General features: G+C 44.9%; 1 protein-coding gene and 2 non-coding genes across 3 annotated transcripts; all 3 read left to right on the top strand.

Moving 5' to 3' along the window:
- The first annotated feature begins 1,372 nt into the window (after nucleotides 1-1,372).
- Nucleotides 1,373-22,244, top strand: HAUS6 (HAUS augmin like complex subunit 6). Its single transcript, XM_066604347.1, has 17 exons — nucleotides 1,373-1,627; nucleotides 1,702-1,797; nucleotides 2,781-2,859; nucleotides 3,748-3,880; nucleotides 3,986-4,133; nucleotides 6,784-6,846; nucleotides 7,224-7,278; nucleotides 7,379-7,552; nucleotides 8,870-9,063; nucleotides 10,471-10,600; nucleotides 10,738-10,840; nucleotides 11,612-11,702; nucleotides 12,909-12,969; nucleotides 14,048-14,224; nucleotides 16,061-16,196; nucleotides 18,697-19,674; nucleotides 21,528-22,244. Exons 1-17 carry the CDS (start codon nucleotides 1,500-1,502, stop codon nucleotides 21,623-21,625), a joined length of 2,844 nt encoding a protein of 947 aa, XP_066460444.1. The 5' UTR covers nucleotides 1,373-1,499; the 3' UTR covers nucleotides 21,626-22,244.
- LOC136630980 (small Cajal body-specific RNA 8) lies at nucleotides 8,614-8,745 on the top strand. Its single transcript, XR_010792982.1, has one exon. It is a non-coding gene; the product is annotated as a small Cajal body-specific RNA 8 (non-coding RNA).
- Nucleotides 10,264-10,397, top strand: LOC136630981 (small Cajal body-specific RNA 8). The gene has a single exon (XR_010792983.1). It is a non-coding gene; the product is annotated as a small Cajal body-specific RNA 8 (non-coding RNA).
- Nucleotides 22,245-22,680: the final 436 nt, after the last annotated feature.

Here is a 22,680-nt window from a genome sequence, read left to right on the forward strand (position 1 = left end):
CTCTTCTGCACATATGCCCCTGCCAGCACTTCTGTACACGTCCGCAGTAAAGAAAAAAGAAGACCCCAACGGGTAAGCGGTGTCCTCGTCCGTGGGCAGGGTCAGATTTCGCTGCAGGCTCCCGCATGCAGAATCCGACCCACCTGAGGACATGAGGCCTAACACAGGAACGAGCATCGCTGACTGAATGGAGCTGTAGCAGGCTGGGGATTGTTCCGCTCGCCTCCATTCACAGTAAGCAGGCAGGCGCTCATAAGTGAATGACCACCTGCTTACGCTGAATGATGAATGAGAAGTGAACGACACAATCATCATTGTGGATAGGTGGCAGGATCTGCATCAGCGCCTAGTGACGTTGCGGCAAAATCTGTACTGCAGATGTGCGCCGGCCCGACCATCCGCATTACAGATTAAGAAGATTCCGTACAGGTACGCAGGGTTACCGAAAGGCACAGAGTCAGTTTCCGCTGCGGGATTCCGCATGCATAATCAAACCCGTTCGTGTCCTTGCGTATTGCGCGTGCATTTTCGCACCCCCCATTGGCTTTTATGGGAGCTTTGAGTACACAAATGAGCAGGAAAATACAGCATGTAGCTTTTTTTGGTGCAACCGAAATGCGCAGGAAATCTGCGCATGTGAACGAACCCATTGAAATTCATGGGTTCTACTTTCTGTGAAACTTTTGCAAATGTGTCCATGTGAATCTAGGCTTTTTGTGTGTTCAAAATTTGCGCACAGAACACGCAGAGAATAGAACCCATTGATGTCTATGGGGTGTCATACAGATGCTCTTTTTGCATGGGGAAAAAAAGAAGCATGCACTACTTTTAGGTCCTCAAAGAAACCTATGGGAGGGGGTGGGGTGGGGCGCAAATTCCCACGCAATATGGGTGCGAACTACGCTGATACGCCCATAGACTGGCCAGACTCCCAGGGACCCTTAGTGAGAGAATCACCCTGTACATGCATATCAAAGGCTTCATTTATACCAAATATTGCTTTTTTTTAAATCTAGAAACCCTGTGCAGGAGCAGACAGTTCATGTCCTTCTAGACTTGGAATGAAAATTCCTTTTCTGCAACACTCCTAGCAGGACTACGGAAATATGGCGGCGTACAGGAAGCTTTCCCCCTAGCGTCTCACATCACCAATCACAGTTGTCCCAGGCTCCGCCCACCAGCGCTTAGTTTTTTTCTATAGCCGCCTCTGACATCACCAATCATTAACTTGTCCGTCCCAGGCCCCGCCCACCAGTGCTTCTCTACCTCGTCATTGGCTGTTTCTGGAGACCACGCCTGGCCTCGCCTAATTGCCGCCCTGCACTATGGAGTTTGCTGATTGGACTAAACAAAAAGACTGTTTTGGCGGTTTGGCTGGGAAAATGGCGGCCTCCTTCTGATTTCGCTGAGAGACTTTTCGTGCTGGAGAAGCCAGAGAGCCGCAAGCGTGAGGCCGGGAGTAGAGCTGCCTGCTAGCCGCGCACGGAGGGGGTTCTACCATGCAGGCCGCTCCGCGCTCCCAGCCGGCCTGGCAGAGGGAGCACCTGTGGCTGACCCTGCAGGCGCTGGGCTTTGAGGCCGGGGCGAGCACCGCCGGCAGGACGCTGGCCCACGTGACGTTCGGAGTGTGAGTGCCCCTCAGTGAGGCAGCGGCCGCCATGCGGTGCTCGTGCTTCATCTTCTGCTTCTTCTCCCTTCTAGGAACATGTTCGATAAGCCCAACAAGGACGCCTTCTGCATCGTCTTCCACTTCCTGTTTACTGAGCTGGACGGCGCGCGCTGCAAGGAGGTGTTCAGGTGAGGGGCGCAGCGGGCGAGTGCCCATAGATGGTCACCAACTGGGAGACTGTGGCAAGAGGGGCGCAGCGGGCGAGTGCCCATAGATGGCCACCAACTGGGAGACTGTGGCAAGAGGGGCGCAGCGGGCGAGTGCCCATAGATGGCCACCAACTGGGAGACTGTGGCAAGTGGGGTGCAGCGGGCGAGTGTCCGTAGATGGCCGCCAACTGGGAGACTGTGGCAAGTGGGGTGCCGTTGCCGAGTGCCCATAGATGGCCGCCAACTGGGAGACTGTGGCAAGTGGGGTGCAGCGGCCGAGTGCCCATAGATGGCCGCCAACTGGGAGGCTGTGGCAAGTGGGGCGCAGCGGCCGAGTGCCCATAGATGGCCGCCAACTGGGAGGCTGTGGCAAGTGGGGCGCAGCGGCCGAGTGCCCATAGATGGCCGGCGGCTGTGGCAAGTGGGGCGCCGCGGCCGAGTGCCCATAGATGGCTGCCAACTGGGAGCGTGCTATAGGCGCTGTTTGCTGTGGGTCCGCGGTGCAGATGGTACCATGGATTCTGCAGCAATTCTCTGGCTATGGGCGGGAGCCCTCAGCCTGGGTCCACGCAGGGTGGTATTTCTGTATGAACTCTCCGCACAGAAAATCCGCCGCGTTTACAGTAACGGCAAAGAGGAAATCTCATCCACAAGCTGCAGGAAAAATCTGCACAAAACCCGTGCGGAAATTGACTTGCGGCGCGGAATTCAAATCTGCAACGTCAATTTTATTGCAGTTTCTGGGCCTTCCAGCTCTGTGCCCGTCGCTACATTCTCTAGTAGATGCTCACTGGTAGAGCAAATGTGGATTTGTGAGTTGACAGTGTCGCCAAGGGTAATCGCCCGCTACTGGTGACTGTTTTATGGGACATCTGGAAACTTTTTGTTAACTTTTTTTTTTTTTTAAAATATTTCTATATTTATGAAAACTTTACCCAAAGTCTTTGTTTTATCATCCATAGATATTGCTGGCCTCCACTGGACAAAAAGAAAGATGCCGAGTTCAGGAAAGCGACCTGTGACTGGCTGAAGAAGATCTCAGTAAGTATCTTCATATACAGCCATATCTCTACTTGCCTCACCGCCGCCTTTCGCGGGTTTCCAGTTTCGCTGATTCTTCAAAGCAGAATTTCTCCTCTATTGTCGTTGCCTGCTTCTAGTCTCGCTGCCGGCCCACATGACCACGCCGTCCAATCACAGCCATTCATGGATGAATGGCTTACTACTCATTACAAGACCTCAGTATAATAAGAATCCGTCTCAGATGTACGGGGGTATTCCTCAAGCATCTGCTGCATGGTTGTCACTATGAAGCACAGAATCCGTTCGCAATAAGTTTCTTGCGATTCACTCGAATAGGAATGCGTTCCTGTTTAATTGCAAGCGCTTCCACCAGCTCAGGGGTACTGCGAAGCCTGTGCCCCATGCAATGCCATTTTACTCCTGAGCTGGTGAGAGGAGATTGTGGTCTTGGGTGACCCACCCCACTGAGACACGAATCAGGTGGGCTTTATTGACCCTTTTTTTTTTTTTTGTGATATGGAATGGTACCAAGAGTCGTGCGTCAGTTTTGTCAGCAGCCTAAATCTGTTGGATTTGAAAGCCACCAGTGACACCCATCCGAATACCTTGCCCTTCTTGGATGTTACCATCTCCAAGTCAAACAGGGAAGGATTACATACTACGATCTATAGGAAACCTACAGCGATGAACTCCCTGCTACATTGGGAGAGCCACCGCTCAATGCCTCTAAAGAAAGGGATTCATATAGTCCTGGCTTGTTCTTACATTGGTGAATCTGAAAGAGGCTGCGATGCAACATTTTATTGATTTGACCCAATCCTTCTTGTTTGCTGAACTTGAAACTTTTTTTTAAAATTTTTTTTACGCCATAAACTTGGCATAATGAGCTGTGCTTCCTTTCCCTAGGATGAAGTTGGTAACGGTTTTCCTCAAGTTGTAGCATCAATATTCCTGTCCCCCGGTGGCCCTAAGTTTGTCCAACTCCTGTATCACTTTGCAAAATATGTTATGTTACAGCATATCAAGAGAGATGTTGACGGTGAGTTCAGGTTATCTGCTGCTGGCTGTTTCATTTTGGCAATTTTATATATTTTACTAGTTTCTAAGGTTTAAAACTGACTTTTTTTTCTTCTCTCTTCTGCAGCTGAAAACTCTTTTATTCCCGATGCTCTGCAGTGTAGAATCCAGGACCCCCTGAAGGCTCTGGCTCGGAATAAGATTGCTCGCCATAGATACCTGCAAACATTGCAGAGGGAGGACTTTGTGATCACAGAGTATCAGAAGAAAGCGCAGTTAGTATTGGCATGTTTTTGGTTTAATTTATTTTTATTTTTCTCTTGCTTTCTGATGGGCTTCTTTACTAATGGCTCATTTACATGCGATTGTCGTTTGAATGAACGACTTAACAATAGAGATGAGCGAGTATACTCGCTAAGGCACATTACTCGAGTGAGTAGTGCCTAAGCCAAGTATCTCCCCGCTCGTCTCTAAGGCTGGGTTCACACAGGGCGGCTTTGCCGCGGCAAATCCGCCCGCGGCCGCTAATCTCGGGATTAGCCAGCCATGTGGACGAGATTTCTCAGAAATCTCGTCCACAAGGGACGGCCAATCCGCTGCGGTAAGTCCGGCTGAAGCTGCGGCAGCCGCAGTTTCAGGAGATGCAGCATGTCTATTTACTTTTCTTTTTTGTTTATTTTCGTCACGGCCGTGCTCTCGTCTATGGGAGCCCCGACCGTAACGGAAAAGCGAGCGGCCGGGCAGCTTCAAAGCCGCCGCGGCTTAAACCGCGGTGGTTCTCCCGGCGGGAATCTCGCCGTTTTTGCTGCGGCCAAACCGCGAGATTTCCGACAGGAATCTGCCCCATGTGAACCCAGCCTAAAGATTCGGGGGCCGGTGGCAGGTGAGTTGCGGCGGGGAGCAGGGGGAAAGAAATCTTGCCGCCGGCCCTCGACTCTTGAGACGAGCGGGCAGATATTCAGCTAGGGCACTACTCGCTCGAGTAATGTGCCTTAGCGAGTATACTCGCTCATCTCCACTCAGCAACCTTTTTTGCTTTCAAGTGATGAGTGGTTTACGCGTAAAGCTAATTGTTTTGCAATCCTCAGGAATTCTCCTGTTAGCTGGGTCATTTGGTAGTGTTTATATGTAAACACTATGTTTGCTCAGATGGGCATGTGTGTATGCGAAGAATCTCTAGGCTGGAGGTTTTTAATTGGTGCAAAGAAAAGGCCATTGTCTACTGTGGCCTCAGTCATTTAGTTCAGCTGGGCAAACAATGACCCCTACCCTCAAGTTGTTTGAATGACTGAACTGCTAGTTAAACCTAACAAGCAAACGAACTAAGGACTAGTTTTATTCAGGCTGGAACAGTTGTGACTATCTACTCTCCCCTTCCCTAAAAAAAATTACCTCTGAGACATTTCATGCCCAGTCATGGCACAGTCTCCCAAACGAAGTCAATGGGTCCCCTCCTGTCTATTGTGTGACTAGCCCATGAAGCTGCTGTAAAAAGCTCTTAATGCTGTTGAATGTAGCTCAGGAAAGATGTCAGCCCCCGTAGTCATGTATGGACAATAAAACACAACATTCTACACAAAAGAACAAAAACCAATTAGAAAAATGTTTCACTATTTGGTTTTAATTAATACAACAAATCTTGGTAGTAGAGTCCCTTAACAGTAGGATTGGAGGTGAGTCTTGATGTGGAAAGATGTGCTGCAGCAGTGAGACTCTTAACCCGTTAATGACGCCGCCTTTTTTCATTTTCGCTACCCCCCCCCCCCCCCCCCCCGTCGTCCTTTAAATAATTTGTAACTCCTTTATTTATCCATCGACGTCGCTGTATGAGGGCTTGTTTTTTGCGGGACGACTTGTATTTTTCAATGGTGCTATTTAAAGTACCATATAATGTACTAAAAACCGTAATAATTCTTAATTCTAAGTGGAGTAAAATGAAAAAGAAACGACATTTCGCCATCTTTTAGTGCGTTTTGTTTATACGGCGCACAAATGGCAACAAAAACGACGTAACTTTATTCTTTGGGTCTGTACGATTACTACAATACTAAACTTGTATAGTGTGTTTTTTACTATACTACTCCTTTTTTTTTGCAAAGATATTTAATTTTTTTCAATAATTTTCTACGGTCATTTTGTGCACACTAACTTTTTTATTTTTCCGTCGACATAGTTTAGCAAGGGCTCGTTTTTTGCGGGATGTTCTGTAGTTTCTGAAAGTACCGATTTGGAATACATACGACTCTTTGATTGCTTTTTATTGCATGATTTTAACATGCGATGCTTTGATCGCTCCTGCAGTATGACGTAATGCTATAGCATTAGGCAGTTTATCCAGCCACCCTATGGGGATGGCTTGATAGGCAGTCTGTTAAGGCAGCCCTGGGGCCTTTCATTAGGCCCCCCCGGCTGCCATGACTCCTGCACAACTCCCCCGATCTCACCGCGGGGCGGCCATGCGGGACCCCCGAACATCGTTCGTGGGATTTAAATGCCGCTGTCAGAATTGACAGCGGCATTTAAATGGTTAATAGCTGCTCGCGGTTATTGCCCGCGGGTGTCAGCTGTTATAAACAGCTGACGCTCGCACTGTATGAAGAGAGGTTGCCACGCAACCTCTCTTCATACATACTCCGACGCTCCATGACGTGCCGGTACGTCATTGGTCGTGAAGGGGTTAAACTGCAGAAAATGAAACTTGGCTGACTGTAGTCTCAAAGAACAGTGCTGGTTTGAACTGCATGTGGCAATAAATCGAATGTTTCATTAAATGCCAATTTGGGGTGGCGGTACTTGTGAATGCATTAAACGTGTTTAAAATAAAAACTCTTTAGCATGCAATGGGACTTCTTGTAGTGAGTTTTACTACAGTGAACAGATCAGATCACATGGAGAAACTGACTTGTATTTTCCCTTCTCCCCAAGGTTGCTTGTAAAACAGATACGGAACTTGCGCTCTGAATTTGCCGCTTTGCAGACCCAGTCCAGGTATGCTGACTGACCTTGTGGGAGGTTTATGTTGGCATCTTAAAGCTGTGAGTTTAATTGCTGATATCACTATGGAAGGTGTCTGTGGGTCAGATGCTCACATAATGATTGTCCTTCATCTGAAATATACTGTAATATTCCCATAGATGTAAAAACAAACCAGAAACCCAAAGAGTCCAAATATGATGTGAACAAAGCCAGTTACATTATACGGAGCACCACTGTATACTTGCACGGTTTCTTTTGTGGAAGTGCTGCAGATGTTGTAGCAGCATTTCCACTACGTGTGAACGTACCCTAATAGCATATTCTGCTGGGTATCTTCTGGTTTGGAAGAAAATATTACTCTTAAGCTGGCTACATTTCATCTATTTCAGAGAAATGCAAAGTGTTCAATCTGATGCGTCTGGGAGAAATACCAGTGTAGAGGAGGTAAGCAGTTGTAGACTTTTTTTGAATATTTTTAAAGATTTTCCTCTATTAATGTATTTAATACTCCCGTGCATATTTTTTTTTTTCTTTTTCTTTAAAGGTTCGGACTATGTGGAGTAAAATTATTCAAACCTTCAACGCTATGAATAAAGAAATGGAGGTTGTCGATTCTGTTGTCATTGGAGATGTAGATCAGTTCTGTCTGGATGCATCTAATGTTACCTTAAACATTCCCAACATACTAGTGACTAGAATTGAGAGCGAAATGTACAAGGTATGAAATGCTTATGGGATATTTAAGGAAAAAATAGAGTAAAAATCCTCTTTATATCCTGTATACAGATCAATATTTGCTGAGTAGGGAATAATGTGGAGGCGACTATTGATGTAATATCATCTGAAACACATCGCTACCGTAATATGGATCCATTTTACGGATGTAAAATACACTTCTGAAACCGGTCTTGTAAAGAGAACTTTTTAAGTCATCTCATTATCACAGGCAGGATTGCAATAAAAGGTGACACTTTTATATATAGACAGCACAGGATCTGTCATTTACACTAATGGCCCATTTAGACTGGATGAACTGTCGGGCAAACGATGGCCAACGGCACGTCTCGGTGATGCTTACTCCTGTGATGTTGCACAGGAGGAAGTATCGCTGAACACTCTGCCGGCATGGAGGTGGGGTGATGGTGGGGTGATGGGTGCGCCCGCCTCCATTCACTGTAAGCAGACAGTTGTTCAGAAGTGAGCTACTGTTTACCCTGAACGGCTAGTGATTCAGTTTTCTGCATGCACAAATTGAACAACTTTTAGTCACTGTATGCATTTACACAGGACAACTGTCGTTCAAGCTCCTGAAGGACTTTAAACGGTAAGGGCAATTAAGATGAGCTGCTTAAGTGGTGCTTGCAGGTGATCTACTTCCCCCTTTCTGCCCAATGACCTCTGTACAGTTCACAGAGCATGCCTAGAACAGTCTCCCATAGATATCAATGGGTCCCCTTCTGTCCTTTGTATGGTCCACGAGTTTTGCTGTAAAGCACATCTAAATGCAGTTAACTGTAGCTCGGGTAAGATGGCTGCCCCTGTAGTCATGATGTGAGAAAATAATGGCATGGAAAAGCGTTTAGCATAGCATGCCCTATGGGTGATGTTTGCTGTGGGATTCTGAGGCAAACGGCCTCCCCCGGATCCCGCAGTGCAAATATCCCTGTGTGCATTGGGCCTTAGACAATTGCCAGGTTCACATGTGGCCACCATTCGGCTTTTGAGATCTGTCATCTGCCTCTTGAGCTTTATCATTGACATAAAAGATAAGCTGAACATTGGGAGATCTGATACACAAACAAAGTTCATCCTCGCTCTGTTTGCCACAAAATCTCCCTAAAAGAAAGTTGCCTTTTGATGACCGGGACGAAATGAGAGAAATCGTAACGGACAGATACGGGGCAGACACGTTTGTGCTTGGTTGGTCAGTTGGCTATAAAACATACTGTGACATACTTGTACTTTGTATGTTGCCTTCAAACCGCAGGTCATACCATTATTTTACTAGCTTTATCTAAATGGTTTCTTTCTTCAGTTGCAGTTGGAAAATGTGTATGAAGCTGGAAAACTGAATCTTATCACAGTTATTCAGCTGCTCAATGAAGCCTTAAAAATAGTTGAACAGGAAAATGTATACAAAAACCGCACAGAATTCCAAGTAGATGTCCAGTATCTCTCATCAAAAGTGAAGTTTGAAACTGAAATGCTTGAAAGGATAAAGTGCATGAGGTGAGTTATTTAGTAGGAAGTTGGCAGTAGCTGCTGGTTCTGCCAAGGTTTTTTTTGTTTTTTTTTTGTCTCACCCGATACCCCCTTACACATGCATGCCCTCTAAATGTAGGGCGAGGACAAAGGCACAGCTAGGTTCCTTCTGCAGGACTTGATATGCAACTGCATGTTCTTCTCCCTGACAGGGTAGTTCTTGGGAGGTAGTCATCTATCTACATTAGCCCAAATGCACACGGCCGGGTTGGATTTCGACTGAGATTTTGCAGCGGAATCAGACCGTGACCCTTGCATACCTGTCAGTTGTCTTCTCTGTGCTGCGAATATGCACGCTGGCGTGCCGCCGCACATGCGCAGTGCAGAGAATGATACAAATCCGCTGCAATTTCGCAGTGGGACGGACTGCTTCCATTGACTGCAATGGAAGCCGTCTGTGCGAGGCTCGCACTAGAATAGGAAATGCTGTGATTGTTTTACCCCCGCGAGCAGTTGATTTCCGCTCATTAGCATGGCAAAGCACTTTGCATAGCATGCCCAATGGGTGGTGTTTGCTGTGAGATTCTGGGGCGAACGGCCGCTCCAGATCCCGCAGTGCAAATACGGCCCTGTGCATTGGGCCTGAGGCCTCATGTCCACGGGCTTAAAATCTGCACGCGGATCCGCGCCCTATAGGGATGCGTTGGACACCGCAGGTACTTAAATACCTGCGGATGTCATTTTTCCCCTCAAGCGCTGATCCGCGTTCGGGAAAAAAAATGGACATGCTCCATTTTCGTGCGGGTCTCCCCCAGGCTTCTATGAAAGCCGTCCGGATCCGTGGGAGACCCTTACCAGAATTAAACTCCCCTGCTCCGGACGATGCAGTTCTTCCCTTCTTCGCGTCTGGATCTTCTTTCTTCGGTCCGGCGCATGCGCGCAGCACTCCACCGGTGTGCCAAGCACATCCGCCGGGCCGAAGAAAGATCAGGCCGCGAAGGAAGATCCACATCGGCCGGAGCAGGTGAGTTTACTCTGATTTTTAGGCCTCATGTCTGCGGGGCAGGAGGGACCCGCCACGGATTCTCCATGAAGAATTCGTGGCGGGCCTGATTTTCCCCGTGGACATGAGGCCTTAGACAATTCACATGTGGCCACCATTCGGCTTTTGAGATCTGTCATCTGCCTCTTGAGCTTTATCATTGACGTAAAAGATAAGCTGAACATTGGGAGATCTGATACACAAACAAAGTTCATCCTCGCTCTGTTTGCCACAAAATCTCCCTAAAAGGAAAAGTTGCCTTTTGATGACCGGGACGAAATGAGAGAAATCGTAACGGACAGATACGGGGCAGACACGTTTGTGCTTGGTTGGTCAGTTGGCTATAAAATGGAATATTATGTAGTAAGTTTACTAATACTTAAATGTTGCAGGCAAAAAATACAAAGGGAGGACATTGTATGTATTAACAATTCGATTGCTGACAAAGAGAGAGACTGGGAGAGAAAATGGAAGAGGATTTTGGGCCAGTCACCATTCAGCATCTTTAAGGGATTAAATTCAGTAAGTTTGTTTTTTAAGCACTTTTATCCCTGTTTTTATATAGCTATTAATTTGAGAGCATTACTCTGCTGAGACTGAAGCCCAGCATAAGCATGTAGATAAATCCACAGCTTTGGTTTATGTTCATTCTTTCCCAGGTTCTTGAACTTCAGCCACCTCTGGCTCCTTTATCCTTTGAACCTGCAACTGATGAAGATTTAAGAAACAGTGTTTTTAGTCAATACCAAGTATCTCTCCCAGGTAAGAAGTCTTTATTTACATGTGGTGGTTAACAGGCTGCCTGTCCACGGGCGGGTTTTTATTATGTTCCCCGCAGCGATAATCCGGCCACGGGGAACTCAGTGAAAGCTCTCTATAGCGTCGCTATAAGAAACTGAGATGCGCCACACTTCATGTTAGCTGTGCCAAAATTCACATAGATGCGCCAAAATGGGAATTTGTAAGACTTAACTCAAAATGTACCACAGATTATGTGCGGAGGTGATTGAGCGTCTGGACTCACAGCAATATAAAGAATGTTATCCTACTAAAACTAAGTTTTAGAAAAAATGTTAGGGGTTTATAAAAACAAGAGCAATGCAAACGCCAAAATAACAATATGCACCAAAAAAATGCTTAGTTGCATCAAAAACCACACAAATGCACCACAATTAAATGGCCTTTTCTGACTGCTAGATAATTTACCCCAGGGGCTAAAAGTGTGCAATAAAATGGCACCAAATTTGATAATTACATGGTAAGGGCTATAAAATGCGCCGAGCCATTACGTATGCTGGTCAGGCCAAGTTTTATTCGGTCTAATCTGCACTTATGTCTGACATTCGGCTTTATAAATGTGTTGAAGTTACTGCCAGTAGATGGCGCACTATTTCTTATATTGGTCCTTTTTATTTTGGATAGGAAGTCTGGTTTTTTGTAGAGCTTGTAACACTGCAGGCACACAATCGCAAATTGAGCTTTTCCCTTCATCTACTCTTGTATTATATTTGGTTTTTGTATTCTGTTCATTAGAGTTACCAATCAGTGATTCTGGCGTTAAGCACAAGGCGTTCAGTGATTCATTGAGCTTCATGGATAGTACTCTGTCCACACCCACTGGAAGGTAAGTATTCCCTAATTACTCTTTTTTAGAATGCCTTTTGAAGCTCACAGCAGTGAAGGCTGTAGTTTCCAAAGCATGTTTTAATTACACTAGTTCTTTTACTGTTGAAACTCCTTCCCCATCATGAGCACCGAGGCAGTACAGTGCTATGCAAGGGTTTTCTCACCCCCTTTGTGTTTTTCTGTCTTCCATTATGACCTGGAATTAAAAACTGATTTTATTTATTTTTATTTGAGAGGGTTCTACTTCTTGACTTGCACACCATGGCAGCCACTTTATAGGTCCAAAATATTTTGTTTTACTGCAGTATAAGCGATAAAGACAAAACTTTTAATGTGTGTAAGTATTCACTCCCTAAAAGTCAATACCTTGTGCAGTCTCTTTTCTTGCAATTCCAGATGCAAGTCACTTGGGTATGTATCTATTAGCTTGGCACATCTAGACACTGGGATTTAGGCCTGTTCTTCCTGGCAAAACTACTCCAACTCCCAAGTTTGATGGGTTGTGTTGATGTACAACAGTATTCTCACATAGTCTCAATTGGCTTGAGGTCTGGGCTTTGATTAGACTATTTTAGGTCATTGCCATCTTTACCCTTAGACCCCTCCAGAGTAGTGTTTAGCAGTATATTCAAGCTCCCTTTTTTTTTTTTTTTTAATTTATTTCCCCCCCCTGCTGGAAGGTGAATCTTCCTAGTCCCAAATCTGGCAGACAAACGAGCTTCCCTCAAGGGTTGTCCTACATCTACTGCCATCTATCTCTCCTTCAACCCTGGCTACTTTTCCCATCCCTGCCTATGAAAGCATCCCCATAGCATGATGCTACCACCAGCATGATTGACTGCGGGAATGGTGTTCTTGGAGTTATGAGACGTGTCGGATTTGCTCCACACATAGCATTTCCCATGATGGCCAAGAAGGTCCCATTTTGGTCTCATTTGATCAGCGAGCCACCTTCTATGTGCCGAGGAGTCTGCCACAAACCAAATATCTTAGTTTTCTTTAAGCAATTTTCACACAAGAAATCAGCAGGTCTAAACGTACCCTAACGTAACTGGTCTCCTAGAGAGCCTGTAATTAGCCTGCATGAATGCAATCTGTGCAGTTGCATCCAGATCCCACTAGCCTTTTAAATGGGCTACTTTTTTGCTTTAGGTTTGCTATGAACATAGAGGAATGTTTGCATAACTCTTTCACTGTCTTTAAGGAAACTTCTACCGTTTAAGAAAATGAACCTTAGTATGCGTAGACTGTCCCTAAATGAAAAGGTGAGTGACTAGTTAAAATCAAATGCAATTGTATACAAAGCCGATTTAATTCTTTCAGATGTTTGACACGACCCCGCTTCTGACCCATGTCACAGGCCCCTCACAGACCAAGTTAGAAGGCTGCGGCACACTGATGAGGGGTAATCGCCCTGAAACAGTGTGTGCATGGTTTTCTGGCTTGGTTTCCTATTCCCAATCATTGATAAGACTTGTTATGAAGTCACTTTGATTTGCAGGAATGCTACCATCCAATAGATGGCGCTGTGGAGGTAGTTTTTAAGTGTTTCTTATTTGTTTTGTACTGTGAGCTGTACTGCATACATATTAATACATCTGACACTGAGTGCAATAAACATGCATGCCGGCAGCTCCCCCTAGTGGTAACTGCAGACAAAATATAATTTAAGGGGAATCTTTCAGCTCAAGCATACTGCCCAAACTGCAGGGTCCTGTTACAGAGCAGGAGGAGCTGGGCAGATTGATATACAGTTTTATGGGGAAATATTTAGTATACCTTGTATTTTATTCATTCATATGTCTGCACATTCTGAGCGGAATAGTCCAGTGGGCGGAGCTGTCAGTAATTGACAGCTATCTATATGTATATACAGCTGTCTATCACTGATGGGGCCACCGCTTGGACTGTACAGCATAGAATAAGAGATTTTATTCACTTCTTTCTCCAATAAACTATATCTATCTGTTCAGCTCCTCGTGCATTATAACATGTTAGTCCAGGCGGTATGTTCGAAGGGGCAGATCCCCTTTAACTCCATGATCATATGAAGGAGAAGCAGAATTACTTGACAGGGGAATGACTGACAGCCTAAAACTGCGTTTCATGACGGGTAAAGCAGCAAGGAAAGTTCTTCGATCCCTCACGGGAGTCTTGATTTAGTACTGACTTTTCTCCTGTGCACCCCCCAGCCCAATCAAAATGTTCTGGTTTTCAATAGTCCTGCATATGTATAAAATCTTTACTGTAGTTATGACATACAAGTCAGTGTACTTGTTGCACTTGAGTTTACAGTCACCATGATGTATATGTAACAAGTGTGTACTAATTGCACTTTGACAGGAATTTCGAACACCTACCTCTAATGGAAAAGAGAATTTTCTACAAAGATCTGCTATGCAGAAAAGAAGATCTGACACTAGCTGGAGTACTCCTCCTACCAGCAGCTCACTGCATTGTACCCCAATACCAAGTCAGCCAGATGCCAGAAGTGCTGCACTCCTACAGCTTGCACAACAGGTTTGTAGCCTTCTTGTTTTCTTAAACTTGCAAAGTTATCTCATTCTTATTCAGGCTGCTGTATGGTAATGTTCTGTCACTTCTGGAACTCCCTAAAGGCCCATTTACACGCAATGATTATCGCTCAAAATTTGTTTAAACAAGCGGTTACGTGTAAATGTGAAGCCATCGTCCACTAGTCATTCGCTTGCCGGTCTGTAAATGTGAAGCCATCGTCCACTAGTCATTCGCTTGCCGGTCTGTAAATGTGAAGCCATCGTCCACTAGTCATTCGCTTGTTGGTCGCTGAGTTTTAGCCTGCATTAATAGTTATGTCTAGATGGCAGTCGCTCAGTCTCTCAAACAATTTAAGCGGAGAGGTGATTGTTTGCCCAGCTAAGCACAATGACTCGTGGCAGACAATGGCTTTTTCTTTGCACTAATTTAAAAACCTCCCACCTCGAGATTCTTTGCATACACATGCCCACCTGAGCAAACAATTTTCCACTTATGTCCACTTTGCATATAAACACTACTAAACGCAGCTAAGGAGGGAAATGGTGAGTATTTCAAATGATTATCGTTACGTGTAAACACATCAATTGACAGCAAAGTCATTTGAGTCTGGTCAAAACTACAATCGTCGCTTGTAAATGGGCCTTAAACCTCAAAAATCAGTCAAGCGCAGCCACCTTTCATTGGGAGAAGTGTTCAGTTTGAACTGATGAATGGGTAACAGAAGCCACATGCTCTCACCATAGGTGGTAAGGGATCCAGAGATGTTGATGGATGCCATATCCAGGCAGCGTTTAAAGTGCCATTTAGATACTATTATCACTCAAAAGCCGTCTTATGATCGTTGTCTAAGCACACGGCCATCGTACAGTTTTCGTTAACCATTCGCTCATCGTTTTCTTTCAGCTAGCTGAAAGACAGTGATGAGCCTCATCAGGACCGCACGCTGAGTTTTCAGTGGGATACCAATGAGGCTATTTCAGCTAGTATCCCGTTCGGAGAACACAGCAGGAGTATGTAGACGACAGCGCTCCAGCTGTGTTTTGTATACCCTGCTTGGAGTGCTCAGCTGGATAACAGAGAGCTCCAAGAACACATTAGGAGTATGAAGAAAACGCTACAGTTCTGCATACTCTGTTTGGAGTGTTCAGTTGTATACCAGCTGAGCTCTCTGAGAACAAAGCAGCTGTATGCAGAGGACAGCGTTCCTGCTGTCTTCTGTGTACAGCGGGAGCCTTCATTTACACACAAATAAGCTCTTAAGTAGCTAAAGCGCTTATGCAAAGTGATCGCTCAAAACTGTTGTTGAAGCAAATTTTGAGCGCTCATCTTGCTGTGTAAATGCACACAACAATTATCGCTCAAGATTGCCTTTGAGCGAATTTTGAACAATAAGCCCCATTTAGACATAACGATGATGTAAAAAAGTGTTAAAATATGATCAAGGCATAATCACAAATGGTGCAGAGTACAGCTTCCATATTTATATAGATCTTTATAAAGTTGACAGATTATAAAATGACATAACATTGGAGATGCATGGTAACATGAAAATCTGCTAATTATGACCAACTCCAGAACCGAGCAGACGTGATGTAGAGCTTATACGTAGTCCCAAACTTCTTCTAAAAAACATGCGTGCAACTTTACCTCTTTGTAACGTGGAGTGTTTTATTACATCAAAGTGATCTCTGCAGTTTGGGGACGACACATTGCCTTCCGTGCACTGGGTAAAAATAATCCCCCCCCCCCCCCCAGCTGTAGCAAGTTCTGTAACTCAGTATCTATTCTATTCTTTCCTCTCCTGTTTTTTTTTTTTTTTTTTTTTTTCCTCTCCACTAGGTTGCTGATTACATAGTTAATGATTCACCAAAGCCTGTGCCGAATCGAGGAATGGAGCTTGAAGATTTAATTGGCATGCTGTCTTCAGATCCTTTCCTGTCTACAAAAGAGATTCCTAGAACCCCAGAAAACTTGAGTAAGTTTGATTTTTGTTCCTGTGCTTTTCAAAACCTTTTAACATGGGTAAAACCCTAAAAAGGAAAATCTAGGGGGAATGCTACAAAGGCTAAAAACAATGTGGAGCCTACACCAATACTTCTAAACAAGTGGGTCAAACATCACTTTGGGCAGCTATCTCCATGATTCCCAAACTCGAGAGAGATCCGCTGGACAAACAACTACCGGCCTATCTCCTTAATCAATAGCGACATAAAACTCCTCACTAAGATCCTAGCCTCAAGATTAAATGCGGCTTCACCATCCATAATCGGGAAGGATCAAGTAGGCTTTATTCCAGGCCGCCAAGCCCTGGATAGTATTCGTCGGATAACACACCTCACACATATTTGCCAAACTAGGGGCATCCCCACAATGTTACTCTCCCTGGATGTTTGTAAAGCCTTTGATACCCTGAACTGGTCATACTTGTTTTCAGTATTAGAACATTGGAAGTTCCCTACAGAATTCCTATCTTGGCTACGAATCCTGTATAATTATTATAAAGCCTTTGTCCGCTATAAAGGCTTTTGCTCTGATGATTTCACGATCCAGCGGGGTACGAGACAGGGCTGCCCACTTTCCTCACTTTTCATTTTAGCTTTAGAACCACTAACTATAAAAATCCGCAATAACCCTGATATTAGAGGACTTGAAATCGCCGGGGTTCACCATAAAATTAGCATGTTCGCAGACGACATACTTGCCATAATATCATTACCCCCCCACCCCTCCCCCCATACTACGATCCCGAATCTCATGGCAGAGCTGTCCAGGTTCGGGTCGATCTCCGGCTTGAAAATTAACGAAACAAAATCGAAGGCTTTTAACCTTACCTTGCCCTCACGCACACTCTCTACTGCAATCCAACTTCCCATTCCAATGGATGACAGGGTCGCTGGGCTACTTGGGGGGTGAGCCTGACCAACTCTTACGATCAGTTGTATATGCAAAATTATATACCACTCCTCCGTAAACTACGTCCACTACTAGAAAGCTGGAACCGATACCATGTATCATGGATTGGAAGGGTAAACTCAAAGATGTCGTTCCTTCCGAAACTCCTATATTTCTTTCGAGCTCTTCCAGTACAGGTTCCTGGGCATTACTTGAAAACACTTCAACAGATGACCCTGCGCTTTATCTGGAATAACTCAATCCCCAGAGTATCACGTTCCACTTTGTATAGGCATAGACAACAAGGAGGTCTGGGAACCCCACATATAACAAAATATTATCAGGTAGCCCAGTTAGCCTCCTTGCACTCCACTGCAAATGCCCCCCCCCCCCTTTGGCTCTCCATAGAGGCCATGGAAATTCACCCCCTTACGGTAGACTCACTATTGTGGATTCCCCCGACTCGCAGGACAAGTATATCCAATCCCATTCTAAAACATTCCCTTAAAGTTTGGGACTCCATTAAAAATTCAGGGAATCTGATCTCTCCTCACCTACCCCTCCTACCACTTTTACGTAACCCTTTATTCCCACCAGGCCAAGACTCCCCTTCAGCTTTTCAAAACTGGATAAATAGAGGCATTTCCAAACGACACCATTTACTTTCAAAGGAAGGTGTGACAGCATTTCCATCCTACAGAACAAAGACTTACCATCCTCAGAAATATTTCGCTACTTACAATTAAAAAACTGGTCAACTTCCCTACTGAGGAACACAAAACCTCCATACTCCCTCACACCCTTCGAATCCTATTGCCTTAAATATCCTCAAGCAAAAGGTCTCCTCTCCCAAATATACTCGAACCTTGTTCACACAAAGTTCCGCGCACAACTACCTTATGTAACTAGATGGGAGCAGGATCTAGGGGATGTCCTGAGTGAGGAGGAGTGGTCTCAGATTTGGAGATCTACCAACAGTGGGGCCCGTAACATATTAATGCTGGAAACCTAATATAAAATCCTACTACGATGGTACCTAGTCCCCACCCGAATTGCACATGCGGTCCCCGGCTATTCAAAAGAATGTTTCCGGGGATGCTCGTCCCCTGGAGACATGCTCCATATATGGTGGTCCTGCCCCAGGGTCAAACAACTCTGGATCAGGACGTACTCTTTAATCTACTTAGTAACGTTCCATAATCTTCGCAAAAATCCATGGGAGGCTCTGCTGAACAAAAAGATATATACCCCCAAATTCCAGAAAATTAATTTCATTTATTTTCCTAGCTACAAAATAAAAAAACTATCGCCCATTCCTGGCATAAAGCTTCTCTGGATTTTTCCGAAGTTAAATGCCGAATGAATTGGTATCTCATAAACGAAAAACTCACCTCAATAACGGAAGATAAAGGTGATAAATTTCTCAATATTTGGACCCCATGGATAAATTATACCTTCCCTACAGCGGGGTTGAACCTATTAACCTAACTCCAGCTTTTTGCTATCTTTGCCCCTCGGGGTGACAGCCCTGAGAGAGAGAGAATTCTAAGCCCTTCAACTGTTTTTTTAAATTTAATTTTCAGTTTCAGATATCCGTACATCTTGGAGAGAAGCCATCCAAACTGAAGAAATCGCTGGGGCGTCTAGTCCATTGGAAAGCCCCTGTAGGGAGACCCCTGCAGAACCGGAACCTGCACACTGCAGTCAAATAGACCTGAGCATGGCGTGCTTCTTGTCTACCTCTCTCTTGTCTGAGCAGAATGACTCTCCAGAGACACACGTTGCCACAAGCACGAAGCCTTCCTCACTCCAGGAGAAAGCTTTCAGTCGGAGCACATTGCATTCACCAACAAGTGAGAATAAGGAACTGCAGCCAGAAAAGGTGAACTCCTTGAGGGAAAGTGAGAATGCAAGAACTTTTTCTCCATTAGTAGAAAAGAGCGAGACCAATATGTTTCAAAGCCAGTCATCTGGTAAAATAATGGACAACACAACGCTTCAGTCTTTTCTTCAACCAGAAAATGTTTCTGCACAAACAACCCTTTCCTGGAATTCTTCAAAAATGGCAGATTATAACAATAGCTCAGACAGCCATGAGGTGATCCAGTTCGGTATACTGCATGAAACCCTTCCAGAAGGAGCTGGTAATGTAAGTCTTAACAGTACAACTAGTTTAGAGACTCCCGAAGCAAAGAGTCTATCGAGAGGCGACCAACTCCTGCAGAATACAGACTACAGCTGTAATAGTGTAGATCGCAAAGTGGATATTAACTCTATACGGACTCGATATGAAGCTCTTAAAAAGACTTTTTATATAGATGAGACTGGTCAAGAGCAAACTCCTTTAAGGAGGATTTGTAAACAAAAATCAGAATCTTGTTTGCAAACTGACTTTGGAAATGTGTGTAGTCCTTTAGAGGAAGGCTTATCCTTGGAATATTTAATGACCCCATTCCCAAAAGGTAGAAAACTCTCTCTCCCACAGCTCATCTCTTTTTCTCCTGACAATGAAGTTTATGGAAGTCGCTTGGAGGAATTGGCAGACGTGTTTGATTCACAAGGTGAGTTCATATTGCTGTTGGTCTAATGTAAGTATTTTAGACTTGAGAATTCTCTTACATTTAATGTCATTTGGTGACTCCAGTGTAAAATAAAGATTACCTAGGAGCCATCGACTCCTAAACTAAAATTTAGGAACGACATACTTGCCTATACCTCCCCAGTCAGACTCCTTACTGGATCGTCTCCAGTTCCCCAGGTCACCTCACCACAAGCTGTCTGGATCCTCTTCTTATGAAGCATGTATTCCTCACATTCTTCCTGCCCGGCAATGTACACTACGTCACTGTGTCATAGCGTTCACTGACGGGGCAGGAATTGTGATCTATTGCAGAGAGCGTGCATGCCCAGTCTCTGCAATAGCTCGGCACTCCCTGATAGGCTGTGACACCTACGTCGTTGACCGGCAGGGAGAAGACTGCCAGTGAATGAACGCTTCATCACAGTAAGCAGAAGAATCGGCGGGCTGGAGGCTAGGACACTCACTCTCACTCTCCCTTCCCTTTCTGGGACTGCATGAGACAGGAGAAGATGGGGTAAGACTGCCTGAGGAAGAATAGGTGAGTATAAAACTTTCTTTATGACGGAACCCTTTTTAAGCTGATCCTAATATGAAATAGAAGGAAGTGTTTTACACATAATGTCTGTAGTGGGCAGTATAATACTGCCAGTGTCTTTATCTTCCAGTTTATATTACATTGTTGGCAATGGGGCCAGCACGGCATTGCACTGTGCGTTAGATGCACCCGATTGGAAACTTTCAGATCCTCTGCCATGGCTAAAAGCTGCAGCAGATTATCGCTACTTCCCTGAAGTGCTGCGGCTTTAATAAACTCCTCGCATCCGCTGGGACATAGCATGTTGGCAAGCGCAATATCAAACCGCGTTTCACGGCTAAATTTCGCACTTGACCCTGTGAAATTAGCTTTTAGAGTAATATGTAGTATAATAAACAGTACCACAACCTAGCCTACACACCCAGAACCTTCCATTGCAGTATAATCACATCCAAAGTCTCTTTACTCCTTGCCGTATAATTGTACCCAGAGCTTGCTTGCTTCCCCACCCCCTTCGTAGTGTGGTTGCATCACTTGGTCTCTCTTGTGCTCCTCTCTGGTTGGCAGCTTGTATGTCAGGTGGGACCTCTACTGGACTTGCATATGGTGCCTATGCTAGATTTTTCATAACATGGCAGCTGGGCTAGTTGCAAGTGGGTAACAAGTGTATATTGCAAAACGAACTTTGTTGCCAATTGCATATATTATGTTGCATTGATGACCATCTTGTTTATTTGGAGCCCTAGAGTGTTACGGCAGCAGTATGCAGTCCTAAGGTCTTACTCGTAACCTCAAGGTTCAGAGTTCGATCCCTGCATGGGTCATGTAGCCGGCTCAAGGTTAATTTAGCCTTCCAATTAGTTAAAATGAGTGCCCAGCTTGCCGGGGGGGGGGGGGGGGGCGGGGGGTGTAATAAACAAATTACCTGAAAGCGCTGCAGAATACGTTGGCGACATACAAATAACAAGTCCCTTTTAAATCAATATTAATCTTATGAATTCCTGTGAATGGGGAGCTGTTTGAGCCCTTTTTGTAGTATTTGCACTGCCACTCGTGCTGGCCAAAGCTTCTGCCATAATCCCAGAAAATTTGCTGGTTAGAATGTTGCATGCAGCGCTGGTCTTATCTAGACAGATCCACATTGCAATGTCAGTGGAGTCCGACTGCCGATTGTGTCAGCTGCGAGATGGACCATGTCATGGTTTCCGATTGCGGACGGCATCTTGGCTGTATACCATAAGAAAAGGCCTAAATGGGTTTTGAAATGTAACGCTTTTTTTTTTTTTGCTTCCTCTTAGGTCCTGGAGCTTTGACTCGGGCCCTCGATCTCTCACAGCCAACATTAAGTCTCCAGCAATGCACAGATGAAGGCACGGGGCAGTTAATAACGTTGTGAAGTCATGGTGCATCCTTACAAGTGGGATGGACACTACCTCTTAAGCTAGTCTGGACAATGGCTTACATGGGCAAGATTTTAGGTTTGCCTGACTTCTTGTAGGAAACTAAACCAACGCCCTTTTTTCCCTATTTTGCTGTGATTACAGCCATGTTTCAGTATTTGGAAACCTTTGACTTTAGAAGCAGTTTTCTCACATAACAATTGGTTTTCACTTAAAGTATTTATGTAAAATTATAAAGTTTCTCGTAAAACTATTGAGGTCCTCCTCCGCTTTAAATTTTTTATTTTTTGCTAAGGTAGCATTCTTTTCATTCCTCTGGACGTAATGTACCTGGCATACTGAGCTTCTGTTGGAAAAATGTAATTGTAATTAAAATGTTCAGCATATCAGAAAGCAGTGTACCAGTTGTGTCGCTCTGGGCTGTCTCTTGTTTGCACTGTTCCAGAGAACTAAGGGACTTGTAGAGTAATGTACATAAAAACACTTTACGTTGAGATGGATAGATATCAAACTAGTCAACAGGAATTGTCTATGGATCATGTGAAAGGGATTCAAAGCATAACTTTGTGGGCGAGGAAATGCCATATCTAAGGCGGTCACAGTATCTCTTCACATAATTAAAATAAGGGAGATGGAACAATACCTTTGCAGCGCCACCTACTGGAAGGCAGCATTCCTTCAAGCCAAAATTTGAGTCTGATTCAAGATCAGCGACATGGGTCCTTCTTCCTCCATTGTATCTACTATATCATCAGATTACTGGCCCGTGTCTTACATTTGATCCCCCAAACTCCTTAACTGCTGCAGTTCTGCCTTTTAAAAATGGCTTTCATTTGGAGGAGTAGGCTGGAATTCTGGGTGGAAAGGCTGGCACAATCAGGGTCCTGGCCCTCTTGAGGATTTGCCAAACTAGCCATAGAATCGTCCAGACTTGGGGGCCCCGATGGTGAGAGAAGGTCTACTGAATGACGTGAGGTGAACAGTTCTAGAAGTGTACACCTGGATGGGGGTTAAGTGTTTCTGAGTCTTTTTTCCAGGTTTTTAATCATGT

The sequence above is a fragment of the Eleutherodactylus coqui genome, chromosome 5 (genome assembly GCF_035609145.1).
Source record: "Eleutherodactylus coqui strain aEleCoq1 chromosome 5, aEleCoq1.hap1, whole genome shotgun sequence".
Lineage (NCBI taxonomy): Eukaryota > Metazoa > Chordata > Amphibia > Anura > Eleutherodactylidae > Eleutherodactylus > Eleutherodactylus coqui.

What these genes read in the sequence shown, in the direction of transcription:
- HAUS6 (XM_066604347.1), top strand. Translation starts at nt 1,500, where the DNA reads ATGCAGGCCGCTCCGCGCTCCCAGCCGGCCTGGCAGAGGGAGCACCTG. An exon ending in TATCAAGAGAGATGTTGACG is followed by an intron (nt 3,881 to 3,985) that starts GTGAGTTCAGGT and finishes TCTCTTCTGCAG; the next exon opens with CTGAAAACTCTTTTATTCCC. An exon ending in AGACGTGTTTGATTCACAAG is followed by an intron (nt 19,675 to 21,527) that starts GTGAGTTCATAT and finishes GCTTCCTCTTAG; the next exon opens with GTCCTGGAGCTTTGACTCGG.